The sequence below is a fragment of the Streptopelia decaocto genome (assembly GCF_964273445.1).
Source record: "Streptopelia decaocto genome assembly, chromosome: 20".
In the NCBI taxonomy this organism is placed as follows: Eukaryota; Metazoa; Chordata; class Aves; order Columbiformes; family Columbidae; genus Streptopelia; species Streptopelia decaocto.
Window position 1 is genome coordinate 1507083 of NC_138675.1, and position 27739 is coordinate 1534821.

At 62.4% G+C, this 27739-nt stretch overlaps 5 protein-coding genes across 10 annotated transcripts in view; 3 read left to right on the forward strand and 2 right to left on the reverse strand.

Annotated features, from left to right (window-relative positions):
* The first annotated feature begins 6251 nt into the window (after positions 1-6251).
* Positions 6252-11670, forward strand: ERMAP (erythroblast membrane associated protein (Scianna blood group)). 4 transcript variants are annotated; one of them, XM_082069765.1, is made up of 6 exons: positions 6252-6322; positions 7625-8051; positions 8678-8773; positions 9234-9490; positions 10015-10130; positions 10947-11670. In XM_082069765.1, the coding sequence occupies exons 1-6, from the start codon at positions 6261-6263 to the stop codon at positions 11495-11497; spliced, it is 1509 nt and encodes a 502-aa protein (XP_081925891.1). In that variant the 5' UTR covers positions 6252-6260; the 3' UTR covers positions 11498-11670. The 4 variants fall into 4 exon arrangements, with proteins under 4 accessions (XP_081925891.1, XP_081925892.1, XP_081925894.1 ...); XM_082069766.1 differs by lacking the exon at positions 6252-6322 and adding an exon at positions 6608-6741; XM_082069768.1 differs by lacking the exon at positions 6252-6322 and adding an exon at positions 6698-6807.
* Positions 11671-12888: 1218 nt separating this feature from the next.
* Positions 12889-14221, forward strand: SVBP (small vasohibin binding protein). The gene is made up of 3 exons (XM_082069812.1): positions 12889-12996; positions 13811-13932; positions 14010-14221. Exons 1-3 carry the CDS (start codon positions 12912-12914, stop codon positions 14094-14096), a joined length of 294 nt encoding a protein of 97 aa, XP_081925938.1. The 5' UTR covers positions 12889-12911; the 3' UTR covers positions 14097-14221.
* Positions 14222-14353: 132 nt separating this feature from the next.
* TMEM269 (transmembrane protein 269) lies at positions 14354-19637 on the reverse strand (the record flags this gene model as incomplete). Its single annotated transcript, XM_082069847.1, has 6 exons — positions 14354-15153; positions 15229-15429; positions 15510-15653; positions 15736-15833; positions 15909-16115; positions 19615-19637. 6 exons carry the CDS (start codon positions 19635-19637, stop codon positions 15017-15019), a joined length of 810 nt encoding a protein of 269 aa, XP_081925973.1. The 3' UTR covers positions 14354-15016.
* Positions 19638-20789: 1152 nt separating this feature from the next.
* CELA3B (chymotrypsin like elastase 3B) lies at positions 20790-26020 on the reverse strand. The gene is made up of 9 exons (XM_082069822.1): positions 25975-26020; positions 24651-24795; positions 24487-24563; positions 24318-24415; positions 23207-23341; positions 22988-23124; positions 22148-22293; positions 21915-22067; positions 20790-20863 (listed from the first exon to the last, which is right to left on the reverse strand). Exons 2-9 carry the CDS (start codon positions 24682-24684, stop codon positions 20846-20848), a joined length of 798 nt encoding a protein of 265 aa, XP_081925948.1. The 5' UTR covers positions 24685-24795; positions 25975-26020; the 3' UTR covers positions 20790-20845.
* A 996-nt stretch (positions 26021-27016) lies between these two features.
* HSPG2 (heparan sulfate proteoglycan 2) overlaps positions 27017-27739 on the forward strand; it is a 52811-nt gene continuing 52088 nt past the window's right edge. For all 3 annotated transcript variants that reach the window (XM_082070104.1, XM_082070106.1, XM_082070105.1), the window contains exon 1: positions 27017-27148. In XM_082070104.1, the coding sequence (XP_081926230.1) occupies positions 27092-27148 (57 nt within the window). In that variant the 5' untranslated portion in view covers positions 27017-27091. The remainder of the gene's footprint in view (positions 27149-27739) is intronic.

Sequence of the window (27739 nt, forward strand, 5' to 3'; positions counted from 1 at the left end):
AATAAAACCGTCTGCCGGGAGAGGCGGGGATGAGGGGAAAAATGTGAGAAAAAATGAGAAAAAATCATTTAAATTGTTAAAAAAGAAATAAAGCACCCAAACGCAGCGCGGGAGAGGGGGGGAAGGGGGGGGGGTGTGGGGCCGCCCGCCCCCCGCTCGTACCCGGGTGAGAGGGGTTGGGTTGGGGGGGGTGAGGTGTTTTGGAGGGATGGATGTTGGGGGGGAAAGCGGGGGGAAGGAAGGGAAGAGGAGGAAAAAAAAAAAAAGAGGGGGGGGGAAGAAAAGAAAATGAAGGGGGGGAAAAAAAAAGACACTTCCTATACCAACAGCCATGCTGCCCCCGCCGCGTCCCGCCGGCTCCGCCGCACGGAGAAGATGGGCGCCCCGCGCCGCCGCCCGCCCCCGCGCCGCCCACACCCCCGCCCAGCCCGGCAGCGCCGGCCCCCCCACCCCCGGGAAAGGGGTGGAGGGGACGGGGTCCTGCGGGTTCCCCCAGAGCCCCTGGAAGCTTCTGAGAGCCCCCCCGGGTTCCCGCAGTGCTCCCGGGTCGCCTCAGCCCCCGCTTCCCCTCAGCTCCCCAGGTCTTCTCAGCGCCCCAAATCTCATCAGAACTCCCCGGGTTCGCTCAGTGCTCCCGGGTCTCAGTGCCCTGGATCCCCTCAGCCCCCCTCAGTCTCCTCAGCACTCCCAGATCTCCCCCAGTGCACCCTAAGTTCTCAGACCCCGGTTCTCCCCAGGTCCTCAGGTCTCCTTAGCCTCCCAAATCTCCTCAGCCCCACCAAATCTCCTCAGCCCCACCAAATCTCCTCAGCCCCCCAATCTCCTCAGAACCCTCCAAGGTTCCCTCAGCGTTCCTGGGTCTCCTCAGACCCCGGTTCCCCTCAGCTCCTCAAGTCTTCTCAGACCCCCAAATCTCACCAGAACTCCCCAGGTTCTCCTCAGATTCCAGTTCCCCTCAGCTCCCCAAGTCCCCTCAGATCTCCTCAGCCCCCCCCCAAATCTCCTCAGACCCCATCAGATTCCTTCAGCCCTCCTGGGTCTCCTCCGTCCCCCTGGATCCCCTCAGTCTCCCCAGCACACCCAGATCTCCCTCAGCCCACCTCAAGTTCTCCTCAGACCCCCATTCCACTCAGCTCTCCAGGTCCCTCAAACCTCCTCACCCCCCTCAAATCTCCTCAGAACCCCCAAATCTCCTCAGAACCCCCCGAGTTCCCTCAGCGTTCCTGGGTCTCCTCAAACCCAGGTTCCCCTCAGCTCCCCAGATCTCCTAAGAACTCTCAGATCTCCCTCAGCGCACCCCAAGTCCTCCCCAGGCCCCTGTTGCCCTCAGCTCCCCAGGTCTCCTCAGACCCCCAAATCTCATCAGAACCCCCCGGGTTCCCTCAGTGCTCCCAGGTCTCCTCAGAACCCCCAAATCTCATCAGAACTCCCCAGGTTCCCTCAGCGTTCCTGGGTTTCCTCAGTCCCCTGGATCCCCTCAGCCCCACTCAGTCTCCTCAGCACTCCCCGATCTCCCTCAGCACACCCCAAATTCTCCTCAGACCCCAGTTCCCCTCAGCTCTCCAGGTCCCCTCAAACCTCCTCAGCCCCCTCAAATCTCCTCAGAACCCCCAAATCTTGTCAGAACCCCCCAGGTTCCCTCAGCGTTCCCAGGTCTCCTCAGTCTCTCCTCAGTCTCCCCTCAGTCTCCTCGGCACCCGGGGATCTCCTCAGCCCACCCCAGTTCTCAGCACTCCCAGATCTCCCTCAGCCCTGCCAAGTTCTCCTCAGACCCCAGGTCCCCTCAGCTCCCCAGGTCCCCTCAAATCTCCTCAGCCCCCCCAAATATTGTCAGAATCCTCAAATCTCCTCAGAACCCCCCAGGTTCCTTCAGCCCCCACTGGTCTCCTCAGCCTCCCCCAATCTCCTCGGCACCCCTGGATCTCCTCAGCCCCCCAGGTCTCCTCAGCACCCCATAACTCTCTTCAGCCCCTCAAACCTCCTCAGCACTCCCAGGTGTCCTCAGACCCCATTTCCTTGGGGGCTCCCTAACCCCTCTCAGGGTCTCCCCCCATCCCCTCTGCAGACCCCCATGGTCCCCCCAGACCCCCCAGCTTTGGCAGCCCCTTGGGCCTCCCCATTTGTTTTATCCTCCCCACATCCCTTTCAGGGAGCATCCATTTAAATATATATATATATATATTTACCATTTTTTCTCATAATTTTATCCATATGTCCCCCCATGCCCCAAATCAGCAGATACGGCCCATAAGGGAAGCAAAAGTGGGGGCAAAACCCACCCGCTTCTCCTTCTTCTTCCACAAGGTCCAGGGGATGATGCTGCTTCTGAGTTTCCAAACTAAAAATAATTTTAAAACTCCAAAATTGGGGATTTTTTGTTATGTTTTCTCAAAACACTGCATCATGGAGGGTGATGGAGAGGAGAGGGATGCCCTGAGTGGATGGAACTGTAATTAGCAAACCCAAACGATGAGCCTGAGTGGTGAGGAGCAGGGATGGGGTGGGATAGGATGGGATGGGGAGGGATGGGATGGGGTGGATGGCGTGGGGTGGGATGGGATGGGATAGATGGGATGGGATGGATGGGGTGGGGTGGGGATGGATGGGATGGGGTGGGGTGGGATGGGATGGGATGGGATGGATGGGGTGGGATGGGATGGGATTTGGGAAGGAATAGGATAGGGATGGGATGAGGTGGGATGGGGATGGGGTGAGCTTCCAGGGGGCCTTCACCAAAGTGTGGGGTCCACCTGCACTTGCCCTGGGCATGAGGACCCCAGGGAAAGTCCTGGTCAAGGTGATGGCACCGAGGAACAGGTGCTGTCACTTCCCCAGTGCCCTCTCAGGTCTGGCCGTGTCCCCTACTCACATCCCCACCACTTCATTAGCACCACTGGTCTTGGACCTCCCCATTGCCCAACATTTCCCTGCCTTGGAAGGTCCCCAAATCCATTAATTATCCATGACTCAACCGAGAACCGGAGCCAGCAGCTCAAAAAACCCCTTTTAATCTGATTTTCAGCTGTTGACACCTAGCAGTTGTGCTCGGTGCTGGTGTTACCCCAAAACGGGACACAGGAGGGACCGGAACATCTCAGAGCTTCCCTGATGTCCCTTAACCACCGATATCCATCCTTGATGCCACCAAGTTCCCCCTCGCTGGGTTTACTTTCATGGTGCTTTCGCTTCCTCCCGCAGCGCCGGGGCTTTCGGCTGTTGGGATTTTTTTTTGTCGTGATTATGAAACCGGTGGCTTTAAACCTCTGCACCATTTTAGGTGATTCTTGACTTTTGCGGGGGGTGTCTGACACCAAATCTGCGGTGGGAGGACACAGTATGGATCACCCCTGAGCTTTGGGGTCCATCAAGGGTGGGTGAACATCTCCTGGGACCGTCCGTGTTGAGACTGGCCGAGATAAGCAACGCTCAGGGCTTTTTTCTGACCCTATGTTGGGTGGATTTAATCTTGGGTGTGGGAAAGGGGCCCCTTTCCTGGGGAGGTGGTTGGTATGCGGAGATAAAAAAATAAATAAATAAGAATAATAAAACCCTGCCCGTCTCCATCCCAGGTTGCAAAATGGAGGAAATAAGCTCTCGCCTTCCGAAAAAAATACGGTTCCAAGGCTGGTTTTGCCCCCGGGATAGATCCGACCGCGATTAAAAGGAGAGGAAGGCGGGAGCGGAGGTAAATCGCAGCCGCAAATCGGCGCCGCAGGGTTTTCGGTGGAGCCGCTACACCTGCACAGCGCCCCGGGGACGATGGTCCCGTCCCATCGCGGTGTCACCGTCAAGCCGGATCTGTCCGGCACCACCGGCGCTTGGTAAAACCGCCGCGGATGCCTGGGTGGGGAAGGGGAGATGTTTGTGTGGGGCCACCCGGGGTGTCCCTGTGGGAAAACCTGGTCCACAAAGGGTGACACGGGGCTCCTCTCTGGCTCTTTGGGTGTCCCCAAAGCCTTCGTTTGTGTCTTGGGGACAGCGGGAAGGAATTCCTTCAGGAAATGCCTCTCCAAAACTCTTCCATCCCCCCCTCGTGCTCCTTTCTTTCACACAAAATCCCTTGTTTTCCGTAAAAAGCTGGTGAAAGCACCCGCTGTCTGCACCAGAGGAGGTTTCCCCACGACAAGTGGCCGTGCTGGGCATCGGTGATGCTGGTGTTCCCGGTGCTGCTTGGGCCAGATGGGTGAAAATCCACATTCCCGGCTTCTCGGGGTCAACAAACCCATAAAACACGTTTTTCACCCCAGAATCACAGCGAGCAGGAGGTGCCAAGGTCCTCGCCAATGCTGGAGCAAAGCCAGCGGAGATTTGGGGGTGTTGGGTCAGGGGGGAGAATTAAAACAACAAGGGTGCATGAGCTTCCCTTCTCCCTGTGAAAGGGCGGGCCATTTAGTTCTAATTAGGTAATGAGTTAATTAGGATTAATTAGTTAATGTTTGCAAAGCACTTAGGAGATGAAAAGCAGCGGCGTGGGGCGGCTTTGTGCATCTCGGCACCCTCCATGGACAGGTGCAGGGGGTTTGGCTAAAATCCCTGTGACACCCTCAGGAGGGGACTTCTTAAGCCAAGCCTAGCTAGGCCAGGCTTAAAACCCAGCAAGAAGGTGGGCTGCCATAATAGGAGGTTTGGAATGGCGAGGTGCGCTCTGCCGTGGTGAAAAGCCGTGCCGGGATGGCGGCGCACACACCGCGAGCCAAGCGAGCACGTCCTGGCGTGCCCGTGGTGCCGGCAGCGCCGGTTTCTCCGGCGGTGGGGGGAAAATTCCAGCACCGTGGCTCAGGGGCCTCCCTCCCCGGCAGCGTCCCGCGGGCACAGCCGGCACACGCGGCACACGTGGGAAGCAGCCGGGTTTTCCCTGCCCGACGGGCGCATCGCCGGATCAGCCAAAACCCTCGCCCCGTCTTGGCATTCTTCGGCACGCCGGAGCTGAAAAGCGGCTGCGTACCCCCAAAAAATTGAGAATCAAGGCACAGTGGAGCCCCCCCCAGCTTGCACTGGGGTTACTGGGAGGTAATGAAGCCAATTTACTAATTAACTGGGATTAATTTCCCTGTTTGCCCAAACACACGGTTTCCCTTCGTGGGCAATCCCAGCTGCCCGCCACGCGGTCCAGCAGGACGATGTTCCCCGTAGCCCAAATTTCCCAGGTATTTTGGGATATAAATTAAATAATAAACCATTAACAAGCCATTTTGGGACCTCCAGGCCTGAATCTGAGCCAGGCTGGATTTGGGGTGAAAAACGGTGTTTTTTTTTTTTCCTCTGGTAGAACCGGCCCCGTTCCCGGCTCTTTGATGAGATAATTTCAGCCACTCCTCGGTCCCTGGTGGGTCCCAGCGGGGAGACAAGACCTGAATTCCTAATGCAGAAAAACAAGCAGAAAGGAAAAAAAAAACAAACCCATGTGGGTTTATGTTTATATATCTATTTTTTTGGCTTTTTCCAAGCTTTTCGGGCCTGGCGGGAAGAGGAACCAAGTGGGTGGTTATTCCCCAAAAGAAGGGGAAGGGATTTGGGGAGCACCCAGTGGGGGTGGTGGAAAGGGAGGCACTGGCAGTTGGAGTGGGGCGGTTTGGGGCGAAAACCGAGGAGTTTGTTCCCTTTGGCTCCCGGCCAGGCATTCACGTCGCCTCCAAAATATGCAGCTTGACCCCCCCTGGGGAATTGTGTCCCCCCCGGCTCCGCCTCCATCGTCCCCATCCAGCCACCGCCTGCTGTCCCCATCCTGTCCCAGGCTTGGGGGGACCCATCCTTGTGTTTGTTTGGCCCTGTGGTGGGACCGGATGGGTCCCCAGGGCTCCCCAGGGACTTTTGGGGGGTGGAAAAGTGCTGCCGTGGGGCAACCGGTGCTGCCAAAGGTCCCCATAGGACCCCATATGTCCCAAAGATCCCCATAGGTCCCACCACGGCCAAGCGTCACGGTGACACAGGAGGGGACAGTGGGAGCTCATCACCCAAAACTCCTCTCAACGTGATTTTTGGCCAACTTGGTAAAATTTGGGGAAACCTGGGTGTTTTCTCAGCGATACCTGTGCCAGTGTCCCCTGTCCCTTGTCCCCACGGGTCCCCTGCTGCTCTGGGTGGGGGTGGGATGGGGGTGACACTGGTGGGCACAGAAGGCTGGGGGATGGACAGAGGGACAGACAGAGAGACAAAGGGGTGGGTGGAGGAGTGGCAGGACAGACAGATGGAGGGACGGGTGGGACAGAGGGACGGAAGGACAGATGGACAAATGGATGGAATAAGGGACAGACGGGGACATGGCTGGATGGGGCCTGAGGGACGAATGGACGGACAGAAGAACGGACCCAGGGCAGGCTGGGTGAGTGAGTGGCAGCTGGCGGGACAGACAGATGAACAGGACACGGGTGGAGGTGCCGCGGGAGGGGGGGCTGCGGAGCTGAGGGTCGCTCACGTCGCGGCCCTTTTAAGCGCCCCCCAAAATGTCGCCGCGGCCCCTTTAAGCCCTCCCCCCCTAAACGTCGGCGCGTCCCCTTTAAGCTCCCCCCCCCCCCCCGCGGGCGGGCGGTGGTACGCGCCGGTGGGCCGCGCCGCGCGGGGGACAATGGGGCGGGGGCGGTACCACTGTGGCTGCGGGGGGGCGGGCAGGAAGTGCCGCGCGGCCCCGCCCCCTCCTGCTCCTCCACCCCCCGCCCGTCGCGGCGGGGCGCGCTGTGAGGCGGAGGGATCGCTCCCCCCTCCCCGGGCACCGGGAACCGGCACCGGCACCGCTGCGGCTGGGTGAGGGCAGCGGGCACCGGCGGCCGGGACAGGCGGGGCCCGGTCTCGAACCTGGGCCTTGGCGGGGTGAGGAGCGGGGAGCGGTCTCGAACCCGGGTCCCATCGGTGCGGCCTCCCCGCAGCTTCATCCCTGGACCCTCCGATTGCAGCCCCATTGCATCCGTCCCCCACGGGTCCCCGCGTATCAGCCTCACCCCCCGTCCCCCCATTGTATCCAATCCCCTCAATTCTCCCATTACAGCCCCCCCAGTCCTTTCATTGCATCCAGACTCCCCAATTCCCCGCCATTTGACCTCCACAGTGCATCCAGACCCCCCAATCCCTCCCCATTACGACCCCCTCAGGCCCCCAATTACATCCAGACCCTCCAGTTTCCCACCATTGAACCCCCCCATTGCAGCCTGACCCTACAATTCCCCCCATTGCAACACCCCTGTCCCCCCATTGCATCCAGACCCCATAATCCCTCCCCCACCACAATCTCCCCAGTCCCCCCATTGCATCCAGAACCCCCAGTTCCCCACCATTGCACTCTCTCATTGCAGCCTGACCCTTCAATTCCCCCCATTGCAACTCCCCTGTCCCCCATTGCATACAGACCCCATAGTCCCTCCCCCATCACAATCCCCCCAGTCTCCCCGTTGCATCCAGACTCCCCAATTCCCTACCATTGCACCCCTCATTGCAGCCTAACCCCCCCAATCCCCTCCCCATTTCTCCCCCGCCATTGCAGCCTGACCCTCCAATTCTCCTCATTACAACTCCCCCAGTTCCCCCAATTGCATCCAGATCCCCAATTCCCCCCACTCCAGCCCCATCATTAGCACCCAGGCCCCCCATTCCCTCACCCCAGGACCCCCCTTTACCATCTCCCCCCCTCCAGAGCCCCCCAGCCCCGTGCCATGGCCTGCAGCCTGAAGGACGAGCTGCTCTGCTCCATCTGCCTGAGCATCTACCAGGACCCGGTGAGCTTCGGCTGCGAGCATTACTTCTGCCGCCGCTGCATCACCGAGCACTGGGTGCGCCAGGAGCCCCAGGGCACCCGCGACTGCCCCGAGTGTCGCCGAACCTTCACCGAGCCCACCCTGGCCCCCAGCCTCAAACTGGCCAACATTGTGGAGCGGTACAGCGCCTTCCCCCTGGACGCCATCCTGGGCGCCCAGCGCAGCCCCTTCCCCTGCAAAGACCACGAGAAGGTCAAGCTGTTCTGCCTCACCGACCGCGCCGTCGTCTGCTTCTTCTGCGACGAGCCTGCCATGCACGAGCAGCACCAGGTCACCAACGTGGATGATGCCTTCGAGGAGCTGCAGGTGTGTGCTCCCCTCCATCCATCCCTCTGTCCTTCCATCCCTCTTTTCATCCATCCTTCCATCCCTCTTTTCATCCATCCTTCCATCCCTCTATCCATTCCTCCATCCCTCCATCCATCCCTCCATCTTCCATCCATCCATCCATCCATCTTCCATCCATCCATCCATCCATCCATCCCTCCCTCTGGCCCTCCATCCATCCCTCTGTCCATCCCTCCATCCTTCCATCCCTTCATCTATGCTTCCATTCCTCCATCCATCCATCCCTCCATCCATCCATCCCTCCATCCGTCCATCCCTCCATCCATCCCTTCCTTCCTTCCCTCCATCCCTCCCTGTCCCTGGAGCATCATCCCTTCCCTGAGCTGCTCCTCTGAGCTCCTCTGTCCCCTCTCGGTGCCAGCTCCTGTCCGTCTGTCCATGCGCCTTTTCTGGCCCTGTCAGGCTCAGCCCTGTGGTGTCTTCCCATCTGTCTGTCTGTCAATCCGCACGCTGACCATGCGCCCGCCACCCCCTGCACCCCTTTTCCCAGGACCCCGCACCCCATGAGCCAGGTCTATCAGGACAGCCACCTGCTGGGATCCCTTTTTTCCCCCAAATCCCCTATTTTCTGTCTTTTTTTCCAGCGGGAGCTGAGGGAGCAGCTCCAGGGGCTGCAGGAGAGCGAGCGCGGCCACACTGAAGCCCTGCAGCTCCTCAAACGGCAGCTGGCTGAGACCAAGGTACAAGCGTGCCCCAAAAACCCCCATCCCGCACCCTCACCGACCTGATTTTGGGACCTCCAAAGACCCCAAACCCCACAGTTTTGTGGTTCTGCCCCATTTTCTCCTTCCTTGATACCCTGAAAACCACTAGCAGGTTGATGAATCTCCCTGTCACGCTGCCTTTTATTCCCTTTGGGGCTGCTTTTATTTATCTTTTTAGTTAATTTTTATTTTATATTTATCTCCTTGCTCTTGCTCAGGGGTTCAACTTTCAGCGAGGTTCCATTTTCTCTCCACCCCAACAGCAATGGGATTTTTTTAGCTTTTCTGTAGGGATATTGGGTCAAATATCCATCCTTGGGTGCTTGGAGCGTTCAGAGTAATTTTAGTTAATGGGGTTTATTGGGGGAATTATGGATTTGTGGAACGGTTGGGGCAGGATTGGGGGAATCTTAACAACCACCTGCACCCCAAAAAGTCCTCAGCCAAGAGCCTGCGGGTGACCATTGGGGAGGCTTTCGAGCGGCTGCACCGGCTGCTGCGGGAGCGGCAGAAGGCGATGCTGGAGGAGCTGGAGGCCGACACGGCGCGGACGCTGACGGACATCGAGCAGAAGATCCAGCGCTACAGCCAGCAGCTGCGCAAGGTGCAGGAGGGCAGCCAGATCCTGCAGGAACGCCTGGCCGAGGCCGACAAACACATCTTCTTGGCCGGCGTGGCATCCCTTTCCGAGAGGTGGGTGACAACGAGGGGACAGCGGGGTCAGTTTTGGGCAAGAAAGGCCTTGAGGTGCTGGAGCAAGTGGAGAGAAGGGAACGGAGCTGGTGAGGGGCTGGAGCACAAGTGTGATGGAGCGGCTGAGGGACCTGGGGGGTTCAGCTGGAGAACAGGAGCTGAGGGGAGACCTTCTGATCTCTGAACTGCCTGAAAGGAGCTTGGAGCCAGGGGGGTCAGGCTCTGCTCCCCAGGAACAAGCGCCAGGAGCAGAGGAAACGGCCTCAAGTTGCGCCAAGGGAGGTTGAGGTTGGATGTGGGGAACAATTTCTTCCCCAAAGGGCTGTGGGGCATTGGAACAGGCTGCCCAGGGCAGTGCTGGAGTCACCATCCCTGGAGGGCTGGACAGACGGACATGAGGTTCTCAGGGACAGGGATTGGGGTAATGGTTGGGCTTGATCTTGAGGGTCTCTCCCAAACAAAATAATTCTATGACACCGGGGTCCCCCGTATTGTCCCCAACTTCTCCATCATCTCCTTCGCAGGCTGAAGGGGAAGATCCACGAGACCAACCTGACCTACGAGGATTTCCCCACCTCCAAGTACATGGGGCCGCTGCAGTTCACCATCTGGAAATCCCTGTTCCAGGACATCCACCCCGGTGAGGGTGCGGGGATGGGGGGTTCCTGGGGAGGGAGGGGATGGGGACAGCACCAGGGAGAGCTGGGGACATGCTGGCGAGGGATAGGGACAGGGGCATCACTGGTGAGTGATGCAGGTGCACTGGTGAGGGATGGGGACGTCACCGGTGAAAGATGGGGACAGGGATGTCCCCAGGAAGAGATGAGGATGCACCAGCAAGGGATGGGGACAGGGACAGCACCAGTGAGGGACAGGGACATTCAGGTGAGGGATCGGAATGCACCAGCAAGGGACAGGGGTGGGGACGTCAGTGTTGAGGGACAAGGATGCACTGGCAAAGGTGGGGACAGGGACACCACTGGTGAGGGATGGGGACATGCCGGTGAGGGATGAGGACACACCGTCAAGATATGGGGACAGGGACATCGCTTCTGAGGGGTTGGGACACACCAGCAAGGAATGGGGGACACCCTGGTGAGGGATGGGAACAGGGACCGCCTCAGTGAGACATGGGGACAGAAACATCACTGGTGAGGGATGGGGACAGGGACATTACTGTTAGAGGGATGGGGACATGCTAGCTCACACTGGTGAAGGACAGGGACACACCGGCCAGAGGAGGAGACAAGAACATCTACTGGTGAAGGGTGGGGACACACCAGTGACCTCGGCACTGCCATGCTTTGCAAACTGGTGGGGCAGAGCCACCTGCACCAGGTCTGGGGACCTGCATTGACACTCGTCCCCCCTTGTCCCCCTGTGTCCCTCTTGTCCTCATGTCCCCCTGTGTCCCTTCTTGTCCTCGTGTCCCCCTGTGTCCCCGCTCCCTCCCCAGTGCCAGCAGCCCTGACGCTGGACCCCGGCACTGCCCACCACCGCCTGATCCTCTCTGACGACTGCACCATCGTGGCGTACGGCAACCTGCACCCCCAACCGCTGCAGGACTCCCCCAAACGCTTCGACGTGGAGGTGTCGGTGCTGGGGGCGCAGGCGTTCGGCGGGGGGGTGCACTACTGGGAGGTGGTGGTTTCCGAGAAGACCCAGTGGATGATCGGTTTGGCCCACGAAGCCGTCACCCGCAAGGGCAGCATCCAAATCCAGCCCAGCCGGGGCTTCTACTGCATCGTCATGCACGACGGCAACCAGTACAGCGCCTGCACCGAGCCCTGGACGCGGCTCAATGTCAAGGGCAAGCTGGAGAAGGTGGGGGTGTTCCTGGACTACGACAAGGGGCTCCTCATCTTCTACAACGCCGACGACATGTCCTGGCTCTACACCTTCCGCGAGCGCTTCCCCGGCAAGCTCTGCTCCTACTTCAGCCCCGGGCAGAGCCACGCCAACGGCAAGAACGTGCAGCCGCTGCGCATCAACACCGTGCGCATCTGACGGGGCTTCGGCGCGGCCCCCCCTCCCCACCGGTGTTTCGGGGGAGGTTTGGGCTGATCCTGCCGCAGGAACTGGCCCCGGTGTGGGGCAGGATGCGGCCGTTGTGGCCTCACCGTCGCTGGGCTGTGCTTCCAGGGGGGCTTGGGGGGCCGGGCTGCTGCAATAAAAGATTTGGAGAGAAGGGGCCGGGTGGTGAGAGCCCCGGGGGCTGCGCCGGGACGTGCCGTGCGGCTCCGTGTTGTGCATACTGCACCCTTTTGTGCCATACGTGCTGTGCCACGCTGTATGGCACCATGCTGTGCCACACCATACGTCCTGCACCATTGTGTGCCATGTGTACCGCACTGTGCTGTGCCAGACATACTGCACCATGCCATATGGCACTGTGGTGTGCCATGACGTACATACTGCACCCTCATGAGCCATACGTGCTGTGCCGTGCCATATGGCACCGTGGTGTGCCGCACTATCCATCCTGCACTGTGCTGTATGGCGCTGTGGTGTGCCGCACCATGCATGCTGTGCCGTGCCATACGTGCTGTGCCACACTATATGCACTGCACCATGCCATATGTGCTGCACTGTGCCGTGCTGCACCATGATGTGCTACACCATGTGTTCTGCACTGTGCTGTGCCATATGTGCCGTGCCATACGTACAGCACCGTGCTGCGTTGTGCCGTCTGTACCATGCTGTGCCATTCACACGACTCCGTGCCGTTGTGCACCATGCTGAGCTGCACCATATACACACCACTATGCCGTTGCGCACCATGCTATACCGTGCCATACATACTGCCCTGCGCTATGGTGCGCTGTGGTGCGTCACACCATATGTACTGCACCATGCTGTGCCATACCATGCCATTCCATGCCATACTGCACCGTGCTGTACACACCGCACGTGCTGCATGGTGCACCGTGCCAATCCATACTGCGCCATGGTGGCACAGCCCTGGGGACGCCAGGGTGACAAGGAATGGTCCATATAGAGGGTACTGCCGACGTATAGGAGCAGCTCCCATATAGGGGATACTGCCTGTGGGGAGGGGCTGGGATGAGGGGGTATATGTATATAGGGGGGATGCGACATGGAGAGCAGGGCTCTGCTATAGTGTCCTGCGCATGTACCAGGCTGTATAGGGTCTGTGCTGTTAATATATAGGGGGTATGATCTATAGGGGGTGTGATATACAGGGGTGGGCTATACAGGGAGTGCCACATATAGGAGGTGTGATGGTGCGGGGGGAAGCTGCCGGTAATTGGGCGCACTGAGGACAAACGGGGGCACTGGGATCATAATGGGAGCGCGGGGGGTGCCGCGGTTCCCCTCCCGCCCGCCAGGGGGCGCTGTTCCGCGCCCGTCGCCCTCTCTCTGGCCCCAGCCCGGGTGGCGCGGGCGCGCCTTCCCGCGCATGCGTAATGCCGGCGGTGAGGGCGCGGCCGCGCGCCCAGGGGGCGGGGCTGCGCCGCCATCTTGCCCCGAGCGCGGCCCCGCCGGTACCGGGGAGCGGGGGGACAGTGAGGGGCCGGGGGGCGGGACAGGGGGTGTCGTGGGGCTGGGGGCCCGGTGACGGGGGGGATTTGGGGAGAGATGGGGCAGCTGAGGGGGCTGAGGAATGTGGGGGGGTTGTGGGGAGGAGCCTGTGGGGCTCGGGGTGTCCGTGGGTCTGGGGGGGCACCCGTGGGGCTCAGAGGGGATGTGGGGGGCACTTTTGGGGCTTGGGTTGGCCGTCGGTTGGGCGGGGGTGCTGTGGGGCTCAGAGGAGGGGGTGTGTGTGGGAATCTATGGGGCTCAGGGTCCCTGTGGGGTGTGGGGGGCACTTGTGGGGTTCAGGGTGTCCGTGGGTTGTGGGAGGGGTCTGTGGGGCTCGGGAGGGGGGGTGTAGGTCTGGGGGGGGACCTGGGAGGCTGTGAGGGGCTCCTGTGGGGCTCAGGGGGGCGTGGGGGGTGTCTGTGGGGCTCAGGGTCACTGTGGGGTGTGTGGGGCACCTGTGGGGCTTAAGAGGTGTGTGTGGGGGGGCACTTTTGGGCCTCGGGGTGTCCGTGGGTTGGGGGGGGCTGTGGGGCTCGGGGGGGTGGATCTATGGGGCTTAGCGTCCCTGTGGTGTGTGGGGGGCACTTTTGGGATTCAGGGTGTCCCCTGTGGGTCCCTGGTTTGGCTGTGGGGGTGTCAGGGTCTGGGGGGGGCAGTTTGGCAGGGGCAGAGCCGCAGCCCCAGGGGGAGGCCCGGGGGGGGCTGTGTGTGGGGCTGGGGGCGATGGGGCTGGTGTTAGATATGGGGGGACCGCAGGGTGACCCCCCCACCCCCCAGCCATGGAGCCCAGCGGGGGGGCGCGCAGGGAGCGGCCGAAGCCGCGGGAGCCGGCGGCGCGGCTGGAGAAAGCCAAGCAGAAATCGGCCCAGCAGGAGCTGAAGCAGCGGCAGCGGGCGGAGGTGAGCGAGGGGGCCGCACGGCGACCCCAGCGCCGAATCCTGCCGCCCCCATCACCTTTATTCCCCCCCGCTTCCAGATTTACGCCCTGAACCGCGTCATGACGGAGCTGGAGCAGCAGCAGTTCGACTCCTTCTGCAAGCAGATGCAGGCGTCCGGAGAGTGAGGATCGCGATACCCCCCCCGCCTCTGCGCGGCCGCTTTTCTAACCCCTTTTGTTATTTATTTACCAAATAACCACTCTTTTGGTCATTGTTTTTTCTAAAATAAAAGCTGTGGTGGTTCCATGTCTCTCCTGGTCCCTCGGCGGGGCCGGGTGCCAGAGCAGCTGTGGCCGTTGGGCGCCAGCGCGACCGGCGTGACCTCGGTTTGGTCCCTGGGGGGTAAAAGGGTCCTGCCCCCCCCGCGGCCGCGATTCGGGGTCCACGTCCAGCTCTCGCAGCTGCTCGGCACCGCGGGGGCTTCCCCGGGGACCCCCCGGGTGTTTCTCTCGGGTTGACCTTCATTTCCTTCCTCCACCCACACGCCCTTCGCTTTCCAGCCGCCGCTTTTCCAGAGAGTTCGGATCGGCGGCTTCAAACCCGCGTGTTCACCCCCGGCTCCCTCCTGCGCCCCGTGAACAAACACTGGTGGGCGGGGGGGGCGAATAAAACACATCAGAGAGATCATTTCCTTATGGTGACGGTTCAAATAATAAATAATCAAAACGCTCCTGGCGAATCAGGTTTCAAAAAGACCCTCTGGAGGTTTGATCGGTGAATTCCCCCCCCCGACAATCAAGGGAGGTCTTTGATTTTGGGGGTGTGAACCTTCCCCCTTGTGGTAAATTCCCGACAGACGGTGGGAGCAAAGCTGAAATTTCGCCTTCCCGATGTGGGGAGGGGTTTTGGGGTCCCTGCCACGGGGGGTTTGCTCACCCCCCATGAGGGTGGGGTGGCTGTTTTGGGGCCTCACCCTGAGCGGAGCTTTTCCTCCCGCTTAATTATTTCCCTTTTGCTTTTCTCTACGGGCTCCTCGATCTGGGGAGCGGGGACCCCGAGGAGACGGCGCTGGAGAGCGAGGAGGAGGAGGAGGAAGACGAAGGCTTTATTGGGCGTTAGGTGACGGCGAGGAGGGGGATTTGCAGCTCCAGACGGCGAAGGGGAAGACGATGTAGGACGTCGACCACGCGACGCAGTAAACCGAAGCCACCGCCGCCGGCGAGAAGAGCACGGTCACCACCCCTGCGCCGGGAAAGCACCGTCAGGATCCTCCCCTTCCCCCTCGGCGCTTTAATTACCTCGTTTTAATTATCCTACCTCCGGCGTAAACCACTTTTTTCCAGAGCTGCGACTCCAGCACCTTGTCGTGGGGGTAGGAGCCGCGGTCCAGCATGAAGACGCCCATGACGGCGGCGGTGACGCGCAGCACGGTGACGTCCCCCCCCGTCAGCAGGAAGGTCCCCGCCAGCAGCGAGGACGCGTAGGGACAGGGCAGCCCGCGGTAGGTGAAGGGGATCCCTGTGGGGTGCCGGGCATTGAGCTGTGGTGGGGGGACCACGCCAAAAACCGCCCCCCCCGCCATGAGACGCCGGACTTACCGCTGGAGAAGAAGCAGAGGCGCGCGAACACGGCCAGCGCGTAGGCGACGGCAAGCAGCCCGTCCAGGACGCCGCGCGGCTGCAGCAGCAGCGCGGTGGCCAAGCCGAAAGTGGTAAAATCGGCAAAATCGTCCAGTTTCGCACCTGCGGGCAGCAAACGGGCGGCTCAGGGGGGTTTTGGGGCCCGATTTGGGGGGGGGGTTTGGGGGCGGCGCGACCCACTCACCCAGTGCCGAGCAGGCGTCGAGCTGCCGGGCCACGGCTCCGTCGGCCAGATCCAGCAGGAACCCCACCAGCAGCAACCAGCACGAGTACTGGTATTGCCTGGGGGGGGCAGAACGGGCGTGAAACCCCCTTTCCGACCCCACCGCGCGCCCCCGCCTTGTACCGCGCCCCCACCTGTTGAGGCTGCAGAGGACGGAGGACAAACCGGCTACCAGGTTGGCCACCGAGAGCCCGTTGGCCGCATTCTTCCGGATGAACTCCAGCGCCCGGCCCCGGCCCGCGCTCAGGAACAGCTTCTGCGGGGGCTGGAAAACACCTGCAAAGCGCCGCAGCCGCCGGTGAAACGGCCGAACCGCCTTTTCGCCAACACGGGGGGGGATCCTTTAAACCCCCCCGAGGTCGCGGGTCGGCGCTTTGCTCCCCCCTCCAGCGCTGGGAAGGGGCTGGAGGAGTTGTATTTTAGGCTATTCTAGGTTATTCTCGGGGGTGCTGGCGCCTGCGGGAGCCTCGCCGGCCGTTCCCCTCCTCAAACCAAAGCCCCAAAAGCTTTTTGAAGCGAGCGGTGGGTTTTATTTTCCATTTTATTTTAATAGGTTTTCTTTTCGCAAGCCCTGCCTCTTATCTACCCACTGGACGTGCAAATAAAACCGAACAAATTAACACAAACTGCCGAAATGAACAAAACAAACCGCAAAACAAATCCAAACCCAAGCTTAAGACTAAAAGCCAACCCCGCTTTGAAGCTTGATGCGTCTTATATACCTATAGGGCTAAGCTTTAGAGACAGAGTTTAAGGGTCATGTCCTACTAGTGGGCTTTGCACCCTGCCTGTGCCGCGGTCCCAAAGCTGGGGAGATCCTTCATCTGCAAGAAAACAGCACGTCAGAGCAACACAAGAGCCGCCCCCCCGCGCCCCCCCCAGCCCCTGCCAAAAACACCTCCCGCCGCGCATAGAAACACCTGCGATCGCGAGGGATGGAGCTCGAGCGCTGCGTTTCGGGGTGACGGGGGATATGGGGGACGTGGGGACGTGAGCGGCGGCACTGGGACCTTTGGCCACCGCGCCCCGCGCCGCCGGCACGGGCTGGGGATGGAAAATCCCTCCCGACCTGCCGGGGCGGTTGCTGCGCTGCGTTGGATTTTCCGGGATCTTTTTGGGGGGTTTTATTTGGGGGGGGGGTTAAACCATCACCCGGCGCCGTCCCCCTCACTCCTTTGAGGCAGATCTGGTGGGTTTTGAGGGTGAAATGGGCAAAAATAGCCATTTTGGGGCTCGCTGGCACCATCCCCGGCGCTGAGTGGGATCGGGGCCCCCCCGGGGGGTCACCGGTGCTGCGGCTGCACCGGCAGCCTCACGATCCCCCCATACGTGCCCGTTCTTGGCGTTTCTAAGCCCAAAAAGAAAGGGCAGGAGGGACTTTCTCAACCCTGCGCCACTACTTTTTATTACTGTTTTGGGGGGAAAAAAAGGTGGTTTTGGCTCTTCCCAAGTGATCTCGGGGGGATTATGTGTCCTGGGGGGGGGGGGGTCTCACCCCCCAGGGCCGAGGAGAAAAGGGGGTTGAGCTGGAAGAGGCGCAGAATCAACCTGATTTTTTGGGGCCGCTTCGTTCTTTTCACCCTTTTCTGTCCCAATTCACGGCGCCGAGCGAGCGGCGCTCGGCCAACGACCCCAATTTTTCCGCCAAACCCCCCAAAACGGCGATTTTTGGAGGCTGGGGGGTGGGGGGGGTGAGGAGGGAGGAGATGCCTCGTGAAGGGGCATCGGGGGCATGGAGGTGGCACTTACCGACCGGCGGGGACACCATCCACATGGCTGCGGCGGGGAAACTGAGGCAGGGGCGGCTCGGCGAGGGGAAACTGAGGCAGGGAGAGGTCGGCGAAGGGGAAACTGAGGCAGGGAGGGCTCGGGCGCTCGCCCGGCGCGGCCGCGACGCCGCGTTATATAAGGAAAAGCTTCGCGGCTGAGTCACCCGCGGGGGTGGGTCCGGCCAGAGAACACGGGGGTTTCGGAGGCGCCTGGCACCACCGGCGAGGGAGGAGCTGCCGGGGGGGCCGGGGGCCGTGCCAGGCCTGGGGACGCTGTGCCAGGCCTGGGGACGCTGTGCCAGGCCTGGGGACACTGTGCCAGGCTTGGGGACACTGTGCCAGGTCACAGCACCGATGCCAGGCTTGCAGCAGCCGTGCCAGGTGTGGGCCACCCGTGCCAGGCTCACAGCACCCATTGCACTCTCACAGCACCCAGTGCACGCTCACAGCTCCCACTGCACATTCACAACACTCATTGCACACTCACAGCTGCCATTGCACACTCACAGCACCCATTGCACACTCACAGCACCCACTGCACACTCACAGCACCCATTGCACACTCACAGCACCCACTGCACACTCACAGCTGCCATTGCACACTCGCAGCTGCCATTGCACACTCGCAGCTGCCATTGCACACTCACAGCACCCACTGCACACTCACAGCTGCCATTGCACACTCGCAGCTGCCATTGCACACTCACAGCACCCACTGCAGGCTCACAGCACCCACTGCACACTCACAGCACCCATTGCACACTCACAGCTCCCACTGCACATTCACAGCACCCATTTCACACTCACAGCATCCACAGCACACTCACAGCACCCATTGCATGCTCGCAGCACCCATTGCACACTCACAGCACCCACTGCACACTCACAGCCCTCATTGCATGCTCACAGCACCCACTGCACACTCACAGCACCCACTGCACACTCACAGCCCTCATTGCATGCTCACAGCACCCATTGCATGCTCACAGCGCCCATTTCACACTCACAGCACCCATTGCATGCTCACAGCACCCACTGCACACTCACAGCACCCACTGCACACTCACAGCCCTCATTGCATGCTCACAGCACCCATTGCATGCTCACAGCGCCCATTTCACACTCACAGCACCCATTGCATGCTCACAGCACCCACTGCACACTCACAGCACCCACTGCACACTCACAGCCCTCATTGCATGCTCACAGCACCCATTGCATGCTCACAGCACCCATTGCATGCTCACAGCACCCATTTCACACTCACAGCACCCATTGCATGCTCACAGCACCCACTGCACACTCACAGCCCTCATTGCATGCTCACAGCACCCATTGCATGCTCACAGCACCCGTTGCACGCTCACAGCACCCATTGCACGCTCACAGCACCCATTGCATGCTCACAGCACCCATTGCATGCTCACAGCACCCGTGCCAGCCTCGCACCACCCATCCTTGGCTCGCACCACCCATATCGGGCTTGTAGTAACCGCGCTGTGCTCACAGCACCCATACCGTGCCTGCAGCACCCACGCCAGCCTTGTGCCACCCACGTCAGGCTCACAGCACCCGTGCCAGGCTCGTAGCACCCGTGACAGGCTCACAGCACCCCCGCTGTGTTTTGTCGCACCTATTCCACTCTCAGGGCACCCATAGAACGTTTGTGGCACCCATGCCAGGCTCACAGCACCTGTACCGTGCTCGTAGCACCCGTATGAGGGTCACAGCACCCACACCATGCTTGTGGCACCCATGCCAACCTCACAGCACCCACACCATGCCCATAGCACCCATACCATGCTCACAGCACCCATACCAGGCTCATAGCACCTGTACCAGGCTCACAGCACCCATACCATGCTCACAGCACCCATACCAGGCTCATAGCACCTGTAACAGGCTCACAGCACCCATACCATGCCCATAGCACCCATACCATGCTCACAGCACCCATGGCAGGTCACAGCACCTGTACCAGTAGCCATATCATGCCCATAGCACCCAAACCATTGCTCACAGCACCCATACCGTGTTTGTAGCACCCATACCAGGTTCACAGCACCCATACCATACCCGTAGCACCCATACCATGCCTGTAGCACCCACACCATGCCTGTAGCACCCATACCATACTCACGGCACCTATACCATGCCTGTAGCACCCATACCACACTCACAGCACCTATACCATGCCTGTAGCACTCATACCATGCTCACAGCACCTATACCAGCTCACAGCACCCATGCCACGCTCAAGGCACCCATGCCAGCCCCAGCACCCGGGCACCGTCGTGTCCCCTCGTCCCGTGCCCGCTGTCACCCCTGGGCACAGCACCATGGCACCCAATGGACACCTCGGCCCCGTCACCGCTGTCACGTCCCCATGGGGGTCACAGCCGGTGCCCCCCACTCTGTGCCGATAAAGCGCCGGCTCAGCAGGTGCCCCTGGGCTGGGTCCCCCCCTCTGGGTCCCCCGGCGGGCGGCACCCACTGGTTGGAGGGTGTCACGAGTTGGGGTGGCCTCAGCGCCCCCCGGCCCCTCGAGCAAAGGGCCCGCGATAGCGGCTGGGCCGGGGCGGCCGCCGGCGGTGATGCCGGGACACGGTGGGGAGAGCAAAGGTCCCCGGGGCACCGTGACAAGGGGACAATAAAACTGACACAGCCCCGGTGCCCCGCAGCAGGAATTTTCCACCTGGGTCCCTGGGGGAATCGGGGGGTGTGTGTAGCACCCATCCCCACGGGGGACCCGGGGGTGACCTGGGGGTCCCAGGGGTGCCAGCCATGGCGGGGTCGTGGGTGAAAGGGCCCTTTGTTCGCCGGTCACGCGCTGGCAGCGGTTGCGAAGCGACGGGAGGGCAGGAGGCGGCGGGAGAGAAGGGCGGCCATGGGCACCCGGCCTTGGGGCACCCGGGGGGGACCGTCCCCAGGGCCTCGGGGCACCTCAGGGGGCCCATTCGTGGTGGTGACAGGATGGCGCTGGGTGCTCATCACCAGCGCTCAGCGGAAGGGCTGGTGCCTGTGCACATCCCCCTGGCATTGGGGCATCTCGGGGTGCCCGTCCCTGTGTCACAGTGGCAGCGCTGCGTGCCCATACCCGTGGCTTCAGGGCACCTCAGGGTGTTTGTCCCCGTGGCACCTGGGTGCCTTTGGGTGCCCCCCATGGTATCTGCGCACCCCTGGGTGCTCCCCACGCCTCCCCGGGTGTCCCCACAGCCCAGCACAGGGACACACGCGGTGCCAGAGCTGCGGGTTTATTTGCCCGATGCCACACCGGGAGGTCACTGTCACCGTCACCGTGCTCAGTTCTGGCTCATGATCTGGAAGGGAGAAGCTGCTCAGGGGGTGCAGAACCCAGGCACCCCCCCCCAGCCCCAGCACCGTGGCACCCTGGTACACCAGAGCCCAGACCCTGCACCCCAGAACCCTGGTACCCCAGCACCCAGCACCCCACTATCCTGGCACCCTGGTCCCTGACACCCTGGTGCCGCAGAACTCTGGCACCCAGCACCCTGGGGTCCTACATCCCAGCAGCCCAGCTCTCCCATAGCCTGGCAGCCCAGTCCCCTGGCACCCTTGTGCTGCAGCACCCCAAGACCCTGGCAACATGGGACCTCAACACCCTGCACCCTAGCACCCCAACACCATGGCACCCCAACCCCCTGGTCCCCTGGCACCCTGCACCCAGCACCCCAGGCACCCTGACACTTTGACACCTGGTAGCCTGGTGCCATGACACCCCAGCACCCTGACACCATGTCACCGTGGTGCCCCATCTCTCAGCACCCTGGCAAACAGCACCCCAACACCCCAGCTCCCTGGTAGCCCAGCACCCCGGTTCTCTGGTACCACAGCACCCTGGCACCCCGATGCCCTGGTACTCCAACACCATGGCACCCCAGTGCCCTGGTCCCTGGCACCCCGCACCCTAACACCCCAACAGCATGGCACCCTGCCACCCCCACATCCTGGCACCCAGCACCATGGCACTCAAGCACCCCAGTATCCCAGCACCCTGCTGCTCTGGCACCCCAGGCACCCTGATATCTTGACACCCTGGTGCCTTGACACCTCAGCACCCTGAAACCATGGCATTTCATCGCCCTGGCACCCTGGTACCCATCACTCAGCACCCTAGCACCCTGGTACCCTGGCACCCAGCGCCCCAACACCCCAGCTCCCTGATACCTTGGCACGCTGGCACCCTGCACCCAGCACTCCGGTACCCCAACACCACGGCACCCAAGCACCCCAGTGCCCTGGCACGTCAGCACCCAGCTCCCTGTCACCCCAGGCACGCTGACACCCAGCACATGAGTCTCCTGCTACCCTGGCACCCATTGCCCCAGCACCCCTGTCCCCTGTCCCCACCTCGGCGATCCAGCCCTCGAAGGCGGAGACGCGGGTGAAGACGGTTGGTTTCTGGGGGGTGTCGCAGCCCAGCGACGAGACGAAGCTGGCGATGCCGTGCACCTCCCACTGCCCCTCAGCCCCCTGGCAGTTCAGGGGACCCCCCGAGTCGCCCTGGGGTACAGCACAGGGTGCAGGGTGAGCACCAGGGGGGTTCCCGGCTGGTGTCCCCCCCACCCCAGCGCGGCACTCACGTTGCAGCCGGCCTGCTCGGCGCCGCCGGCACAGACCATGGTTCGGCGGATGGCGAGGGAGCCCCACCAGTCGGGCTGGGTGCAGCGCTCGTAGGACACCACGGGCATCAGCGCCTGCTGCAGCCGATCGGGCAGCGGCCCCCCCGCTGCCAGGGGGGTCAGGGGGGCAAGAGGGCCTGTCTGGTGGCCCTGGCTGTCCCATGGCCATTCATCCATCCATCCATCCATCCATCCATCCATCCATCCATCCCTCCATCTCTCCATCCATCCATCCATCCATCCATCCATCCATCCATCCATCCCTCCATCTCCCCATTGATCTCCCCATTGATCTCCCCAACTATCTCTCCATCTCCCCATCCATCTCCCCATCCATCCATCCATCCATCCATCCATCCATCCATCCATCCATCCCTCCATCTCTCCATCCATCCATCCATCCATCCATCCATCCATCCATCCCTCCATCTCCCCATTGATCTCCCCAACTATCTCTCCATCTCCCCATCCATCTCTCCATCCATCTCTCCATCCCTCCATCTCCCCATTGATTTCCCCATCTCTCCATCTCCCCATCCATCTCCCCATCCATCTCTCCATCCCTCCATCTCCCCATTGATCTCCCCATCTCTCCATCTCCCCATCCATCTCCCCATCCATCTCCCCATCCATCTCTCCATCCATTCCCCCAACCATCTCCCCTCCCATCTCCTTATCCATCTCCCCGTCCCTCCATCTCCCCTTCCATGTCAGCATCCCTCCCTCCCTCCATCTCCTCATCCATCCCCCGTCCCTCCATCTCCCCATTCCTCCCGTGTCCCCTCGTCCCCCGTCACGCACTGCTCAGCCGTCCCCAGCCGCTCAGGTAACAGGGGTACCCGTCGGGCAAGACGCTGTCCGGGGGGGGCAGCTGCACCACCTGCACCTCAGCGCTCAGCACCGCCGGGTGCTGCAGCTTCAGCAGCGCGATGTCGTTGCTGCCGTGAAGGACACGTGTCACGGGGTGGGGGGGTGCTGGGGACAATGTCCCCAACCCCCCCGCCCCGGGACGCTGCTCACCCACAAGACAGGCAGGAGCTTTGCCATTTGGGGTGGACAAAGATGTTGGCGGGGGCCACGGGGATGCGCTGCTCGGTGCCCTCCCCAGCACTCATGTCGTACTCGCCCAGCACCACCTCGTAGGTGCGCGAGGACCTGCGGGGACAGTAGGGGACATCAGGGGATGTGGCAGCCCTCCTGCACCCATCCTGCACCCTGCAGCCCCTTATGCATCCTACAGCCCCCTATGCACCCATCCTGCACTGTATATCACCCCTGCACCCATCCTGCACCCAGCACCCCCCCTATGCAGCTTGCACTCCCCATACCCCCCGATACCCCCCGTGCACCCATCCCTGCATCCCCTTCCCTGCAGCACCCACTCCATGCACCTCCCATCCCCTCCAAGCACCCATCCTGCACCCTTCACCTCCTCCATGTGCACCCATCCCTGCACCCCCTGCATGCACCCTGCACCCCCATGCACCCATCCTACACTCTGCACCTCCTTCCTGCACCCTGCACCCCTCCCTGCACTCATCCTGCAGTGCAGCACCCCCACACCCGTCCTGCACCCAGGACACCCTGCCGGCCCCATCCCCTCCTTGCACCCATCCCTGCACCCTGCACAACCTCTGTGCACCCTGCACCCATCCCAGCTCCCCACATCCCCCTGCAGCCCCCCATGCATCCCTGCTGTACCCCTCTTGCACCCTGCATCCCCCCTGCACCCTCCAGCACCCTCCTGTACCTACCCCTGACCCCCAGCACCCTACATCCCCATCCCCTCCATGCACCCACCCCTGCACAACCTCTGTGCACCCTGCACCTCCTCTGACACCCATCCCTGCACCCTGCATCCCCCCACCCATCCCTGCACCCTTCGCTGTCCCCCAGCGCCCCCCCTGCACCCTGCAGCCCCCTGTGCACCCATCCCTGTGCAACCTACATGCACCCAGCATCCCCCCTACACCCACCCCTGCAACCCCCACCCATCCCTGCACCCTCTACACCCACCCCTGCCCCCTGCACCCATCCCAGCACCCCACATCCCCTCCACGCCACCCATCCCCGCACAACCCCTGTGCACCCCCCACCCCCAGCACCCTGCCGTGGGTCTGGGGTCCCTCACGAGATGCAGTGCGCGGCCGTCAGCACCCAGTGGGGCGCGATGAGGCTCCCCCCGCAGGTGTGCCGGAAGGTGCCGTCCCGCTCGTACTGCAGCGAGATCTGCGGGGACAGCGGTGGGTGCCACGGCACCCATGGGTGCCACGCCCCGCCCTGTCCCCCGGCCCCCTCACCTGCCAGGGCCAGCTATAGGGTGCAGCGTCCTCCCCATTGACCACCCGCTGGTTCGGCACCAGCGCGGCGCGGCTGCCTGCGGGACACGGCACCTGTCACCCACCTGAGGTTGGGGACATGGGTGGGGGGTGTGGGGACATGGGGGGGCTTGGGGACAGCTCACCACCAGCCACCAGCAGCAGGAGAAGGCCCAGCATTGTGGTCCCAGCTCAGTCAGGGTGTCCTGGGGGTGGCCGCCGGCCTTAAATCCCCCCCCGTATCGGGTGCCCAAGGGCAGCCCTGGGAACGGGCACCCGGCACCCACCTGGCTGCGGGGGAGCCGGTGACCTTGGGCTTGGGGACACGTGGCAGGGGCACCCGGCCAGGAGCAGCCAGCGGAGACCCTATAGAGCCCTGTACCCCTATGGACTCCATACCCCCCTGGCCCTGGTGCCCCCACAGCCCCTATAACCTGTGTCCCTTATAGCCCCTATACTCACCTGCCCCTGGTGTCCCCATGGCCCCTATAACCCCTGTGTCCCCTATGTACTCCATACCCCACTACCCCTGTGTCCCACACAACCCCCACCCATGTTCCCCATACTGGCCCATGCCCCTTGTGTCCCCATATGGCCCCTATGACCCCCATGGCTTCAGTGTCCTATAGCCCCCATGCACCCCATGCCTCTGGTGCCCCTATAGCCCCTGTAACCCCTGTGTCCCCTATGGACTCCATACCCCACTACCCCTGTTTCCCCATAGCTCCCATCCATGTTCCCCATAAACCCCCAGGCCCCTTGTGTCCCCGTATGGCCCCTATGACCCCCATGGACTCAGTGCCCTGTAGCCCCCATAGCCCGCATGCCTCTGGTGTCCCCACATCCCCTATAACCCCTGTGTCCCCTATAGCCCACATACCCCGCCATGCCCCCAGTGCCCCCCATAGACCCTATCACCTGTGTCCCCTATAGCCCCCATACCCCCCATGCCCCTGATGCCCCCATGGTCCCTACAACCCCTGTGTCCCCTATGGACTCCATAGCCCCCTGCCTCTGTTTCCCCCATAGTCCCTATGGCCCCCATGGACTCAGTGCCCTATATCCCACATAGCCCCCATGCCCCTGGTGCCCCTATAGCCCCTGTGTCCCTCATAGACCCCATACCCCCCCTGCTCCTGGTGTCCCCACAGCCCCTATGACCCCTGTGTCCCTCATAGACCCCATACCCCCCCTGCTCCTGGTGTCCCCACAGCTCCTATGACCCCTGTGTCCCCTATGGACTCCATACCCCGCTGGCCCTGTCTCCCTCGTAGCCCCCACCCATGTTCCACATACCCCCTCGTGTCACCCCCGTGTCACCCTGGGCACCTCTCACAGGAGTATTTGTGTCCCCGGGTATGTGGCACAGGTGGTGTCCCCACGCCCCCCGTGTCCCTGTGGGTGTGCACAAAGGTCTCCCCGGTGTCCCCGTGGGCATGCACAGAGGTGTCCCCAGGTGTCCCCAGGCACCTTCGTCTCCTTGTGCACCTTCACAGAGCTGCCACACAGGGTCCCCACGCACCACCGTGTCCCCGTGGAGCTTTCCAGAGCTGTCCCACATTTCCCCCCCCGCGGTGTCCCCACGCACCTCGTGTCCCCGTGCAAGTTCACAGATGTTCTCCCCCTTCACCCGAGGTGTCCCCACGCCCCCCGTGTCCCCCTGCAAGCTCCCAGAGGTGCCCCCTGCACCCCTCGTTGTCCCCACGCCCCCCGTGTCCCCGTGGGCGTGCACAGAGCTGCCCCCCGGTGTCCCCGCACAAGTTTATAGAGGTGCCCTCCGTTGTCCCCCCGTGTCTCCACGCACCCCCGTGTCCCCTTCCTAGAGGTGCCCCCATGCACCCCCCGGTGTCCCCACGTCCCCCCGTGTCCCCCTGCAAGTTCTCAGAGGTGCCCCCCGCTGTCCCCGTGGGCGTGCACACAGCTGTCCCCCTTGTCCCCACGCACCCCCGTGTCCCCTTGCAAGTTCCCAGAGGTGCCCCCTGCACCCTCGGTGTCCCCACGCACTCTCGTGTCCTCGCACAAGTTTATAGAGGTGCTCCCCGTTCTCTCCCCACGTCCCCACGCCCCCCACGTCCCCTTCCCAGAGGTGCCCCCACGCACCCCCCCGCTGTCCCCATGCACTCCCCCCGCTGTCCCCGTGGGCGTGCACAGAGCTGTCGCCCGGTGTCCCCACGCACTCCCGTGTCCCCCTGCAGGTTCCCAGAAGTGTCTCCACGGACCTGGTGTCCCCATACAAGTTCCCAGAGGTGTCCCCCTGCACCCCTCGGTGTCCCCATGCCCCCCCCGCGTCCCCCTGAGCGCGCACAGAGCTGTCCCCCTTGTCCCCACTCCGCCCGCCGTGTCCCCGCACAAGTTCACGGAGCTGCCCCCCGTTCCTCTCCGCGTCCCCGCACGAGTTCCCAGCGCTGCCCCCCCCATGCTCGTGCCCGTCCCCCCCGTGCCCCCCCCAGCCCTGTGCGCGCCCCCGGGGCCCCGCCCCGCGCGGGCCGGGATGGGCGGAGCGGCCCCGGGGCCGGGACCGGGCGGGCGGCGGCGCGGAGCGAGCGGAGCGACCGGAGCGGCCGGAGCGGCGGGGCCGGAGCGGGCGATGGGGCCGCGGGGAGCGGCGGCGCTGGGCGCCCTCCTGCTGCTCGGAGCCCTCGGAGTGAGTGTCCCCGCGGGCCCCAGGGGAGCCGGGGTCCCGGACGAGGGTTGGGGGCTCCTGAAGGGCTTGGGGTTCCCCCGCGGCGCTGGGAATCCCCCCCCGGAGCTGGGGTCCCCCATGGGGTTCTGTTGCCTTGCAAGAGTTGGGATCCTTTGCAGGAGTTGGGGTGACTTGGAGAAGTTGAGGCGCCCTAAAGGAGTTGGGGTTCCTTGTAGGACTTGGGGTCACTTGCAGGACTTGGGGTCACTTGCAGGAGTTGGGGTCACTTGCAGGAACTGGTTTTTTTTTTTCAGGACTTGGGGTCCCTTGTAGAAGTTGGGCTCCCTTGCAGGAATTGGGGTCCCCTAAAGGATTTTGGGGGGTTGCCCTGTGCCTGAAGGGAATTGGGGTCCCCTCCTCTGAGCTACAGGAGGCTGTGGGGTCCCCAACATCGTGCTTTGAGGGAATTATTGGGGTGTGTCACCCCCTTACTAGGGGGATGTGGGGACCCTGCCTTGCTCTGGCAGGGAATTGGGGTCCCCCTGGGCACTGAGGAGGTGTGGGGTCCCTGTCCCCTATGGGATTGGGGTATCCCCCCCGGAGCAGGGGTTG

What these genes read in the sequence shown, in the direction of transcription:
- ERMAP (XM_082069765.1), top strand. Translation starts at nt 6,261, where the DNA reads ATGGCTGGATGGGGCCTGAGGGACGAATGGACGGACAGAAGAACGGAC. An exon ending in ACGGACCCAGGGCAGGCTGG is followed by an intron (nt 6,323 to 7,624) that starts GTGAGTGAGTGG and finishes CCCCCCCTCCAG; the next exon opens with AGCCCCCCAGCCCCGTGCCA. An exon ending in GTTCCAGGACATCCACCCCG is followed by an intron (nt 10,131 to 10,946) that starts GTGAGGGTGCGG and finishes CTCCCTCCCCAG; the next exon opens with TGCCAGCAGCCCTGACGCTG.
- SVBP (XM_082069812.1), top strand. Translation starts at nt 12,912, where the DNA reads ATGCGTAATGCCGGCGGTGAGGGCGCGGCCGCGCGCCCAGGGGGCGGG. An exon ending in CCCCGAGCGCGGCCCCGCCG is followed by an intron (nt 12,997 to 13,810) that starts GTACCGGGGAGC and finishes CCCACCCCCCAG; the next exon opens with CCATGGAGCCCAGCGGGGGG. An exon ending in AGCAGCGGCAGCGGGCGGAG is followed by an intron (nt 13,933 to 14,009) that starts GTGAGCGAGGGG and finishes CCCCGCTTCCAG; the next exon opens with ATTTACGCCCTGAACCGCGT.
- CELA3B (XM_082069822.1), bottom strand. Translation starts at nt 24,684, where the DNA reads ATGCTGGGCCTTCTCCTGCTGCTGGTGGCTGGTG. An exon ending in CCTATAGCTGGCCCTGGCAG is followed by an intron (nt 24,416 to 24,486) that starts GTGAGGGGGCCG and finishes CTGTCCCCGCAG; the next exon opens with ATCTCGCTGCAGTACGAGCG. An exon ending in CGGCTGGGGACGGCTGAGCA is followed by an intron (nt 22,294 to 22,987) that starts GTGCGTGACGGG and finishes CCCCCCTGGCAG; the next exon opens with CGGGGGGGCCGCTGCCCGAT.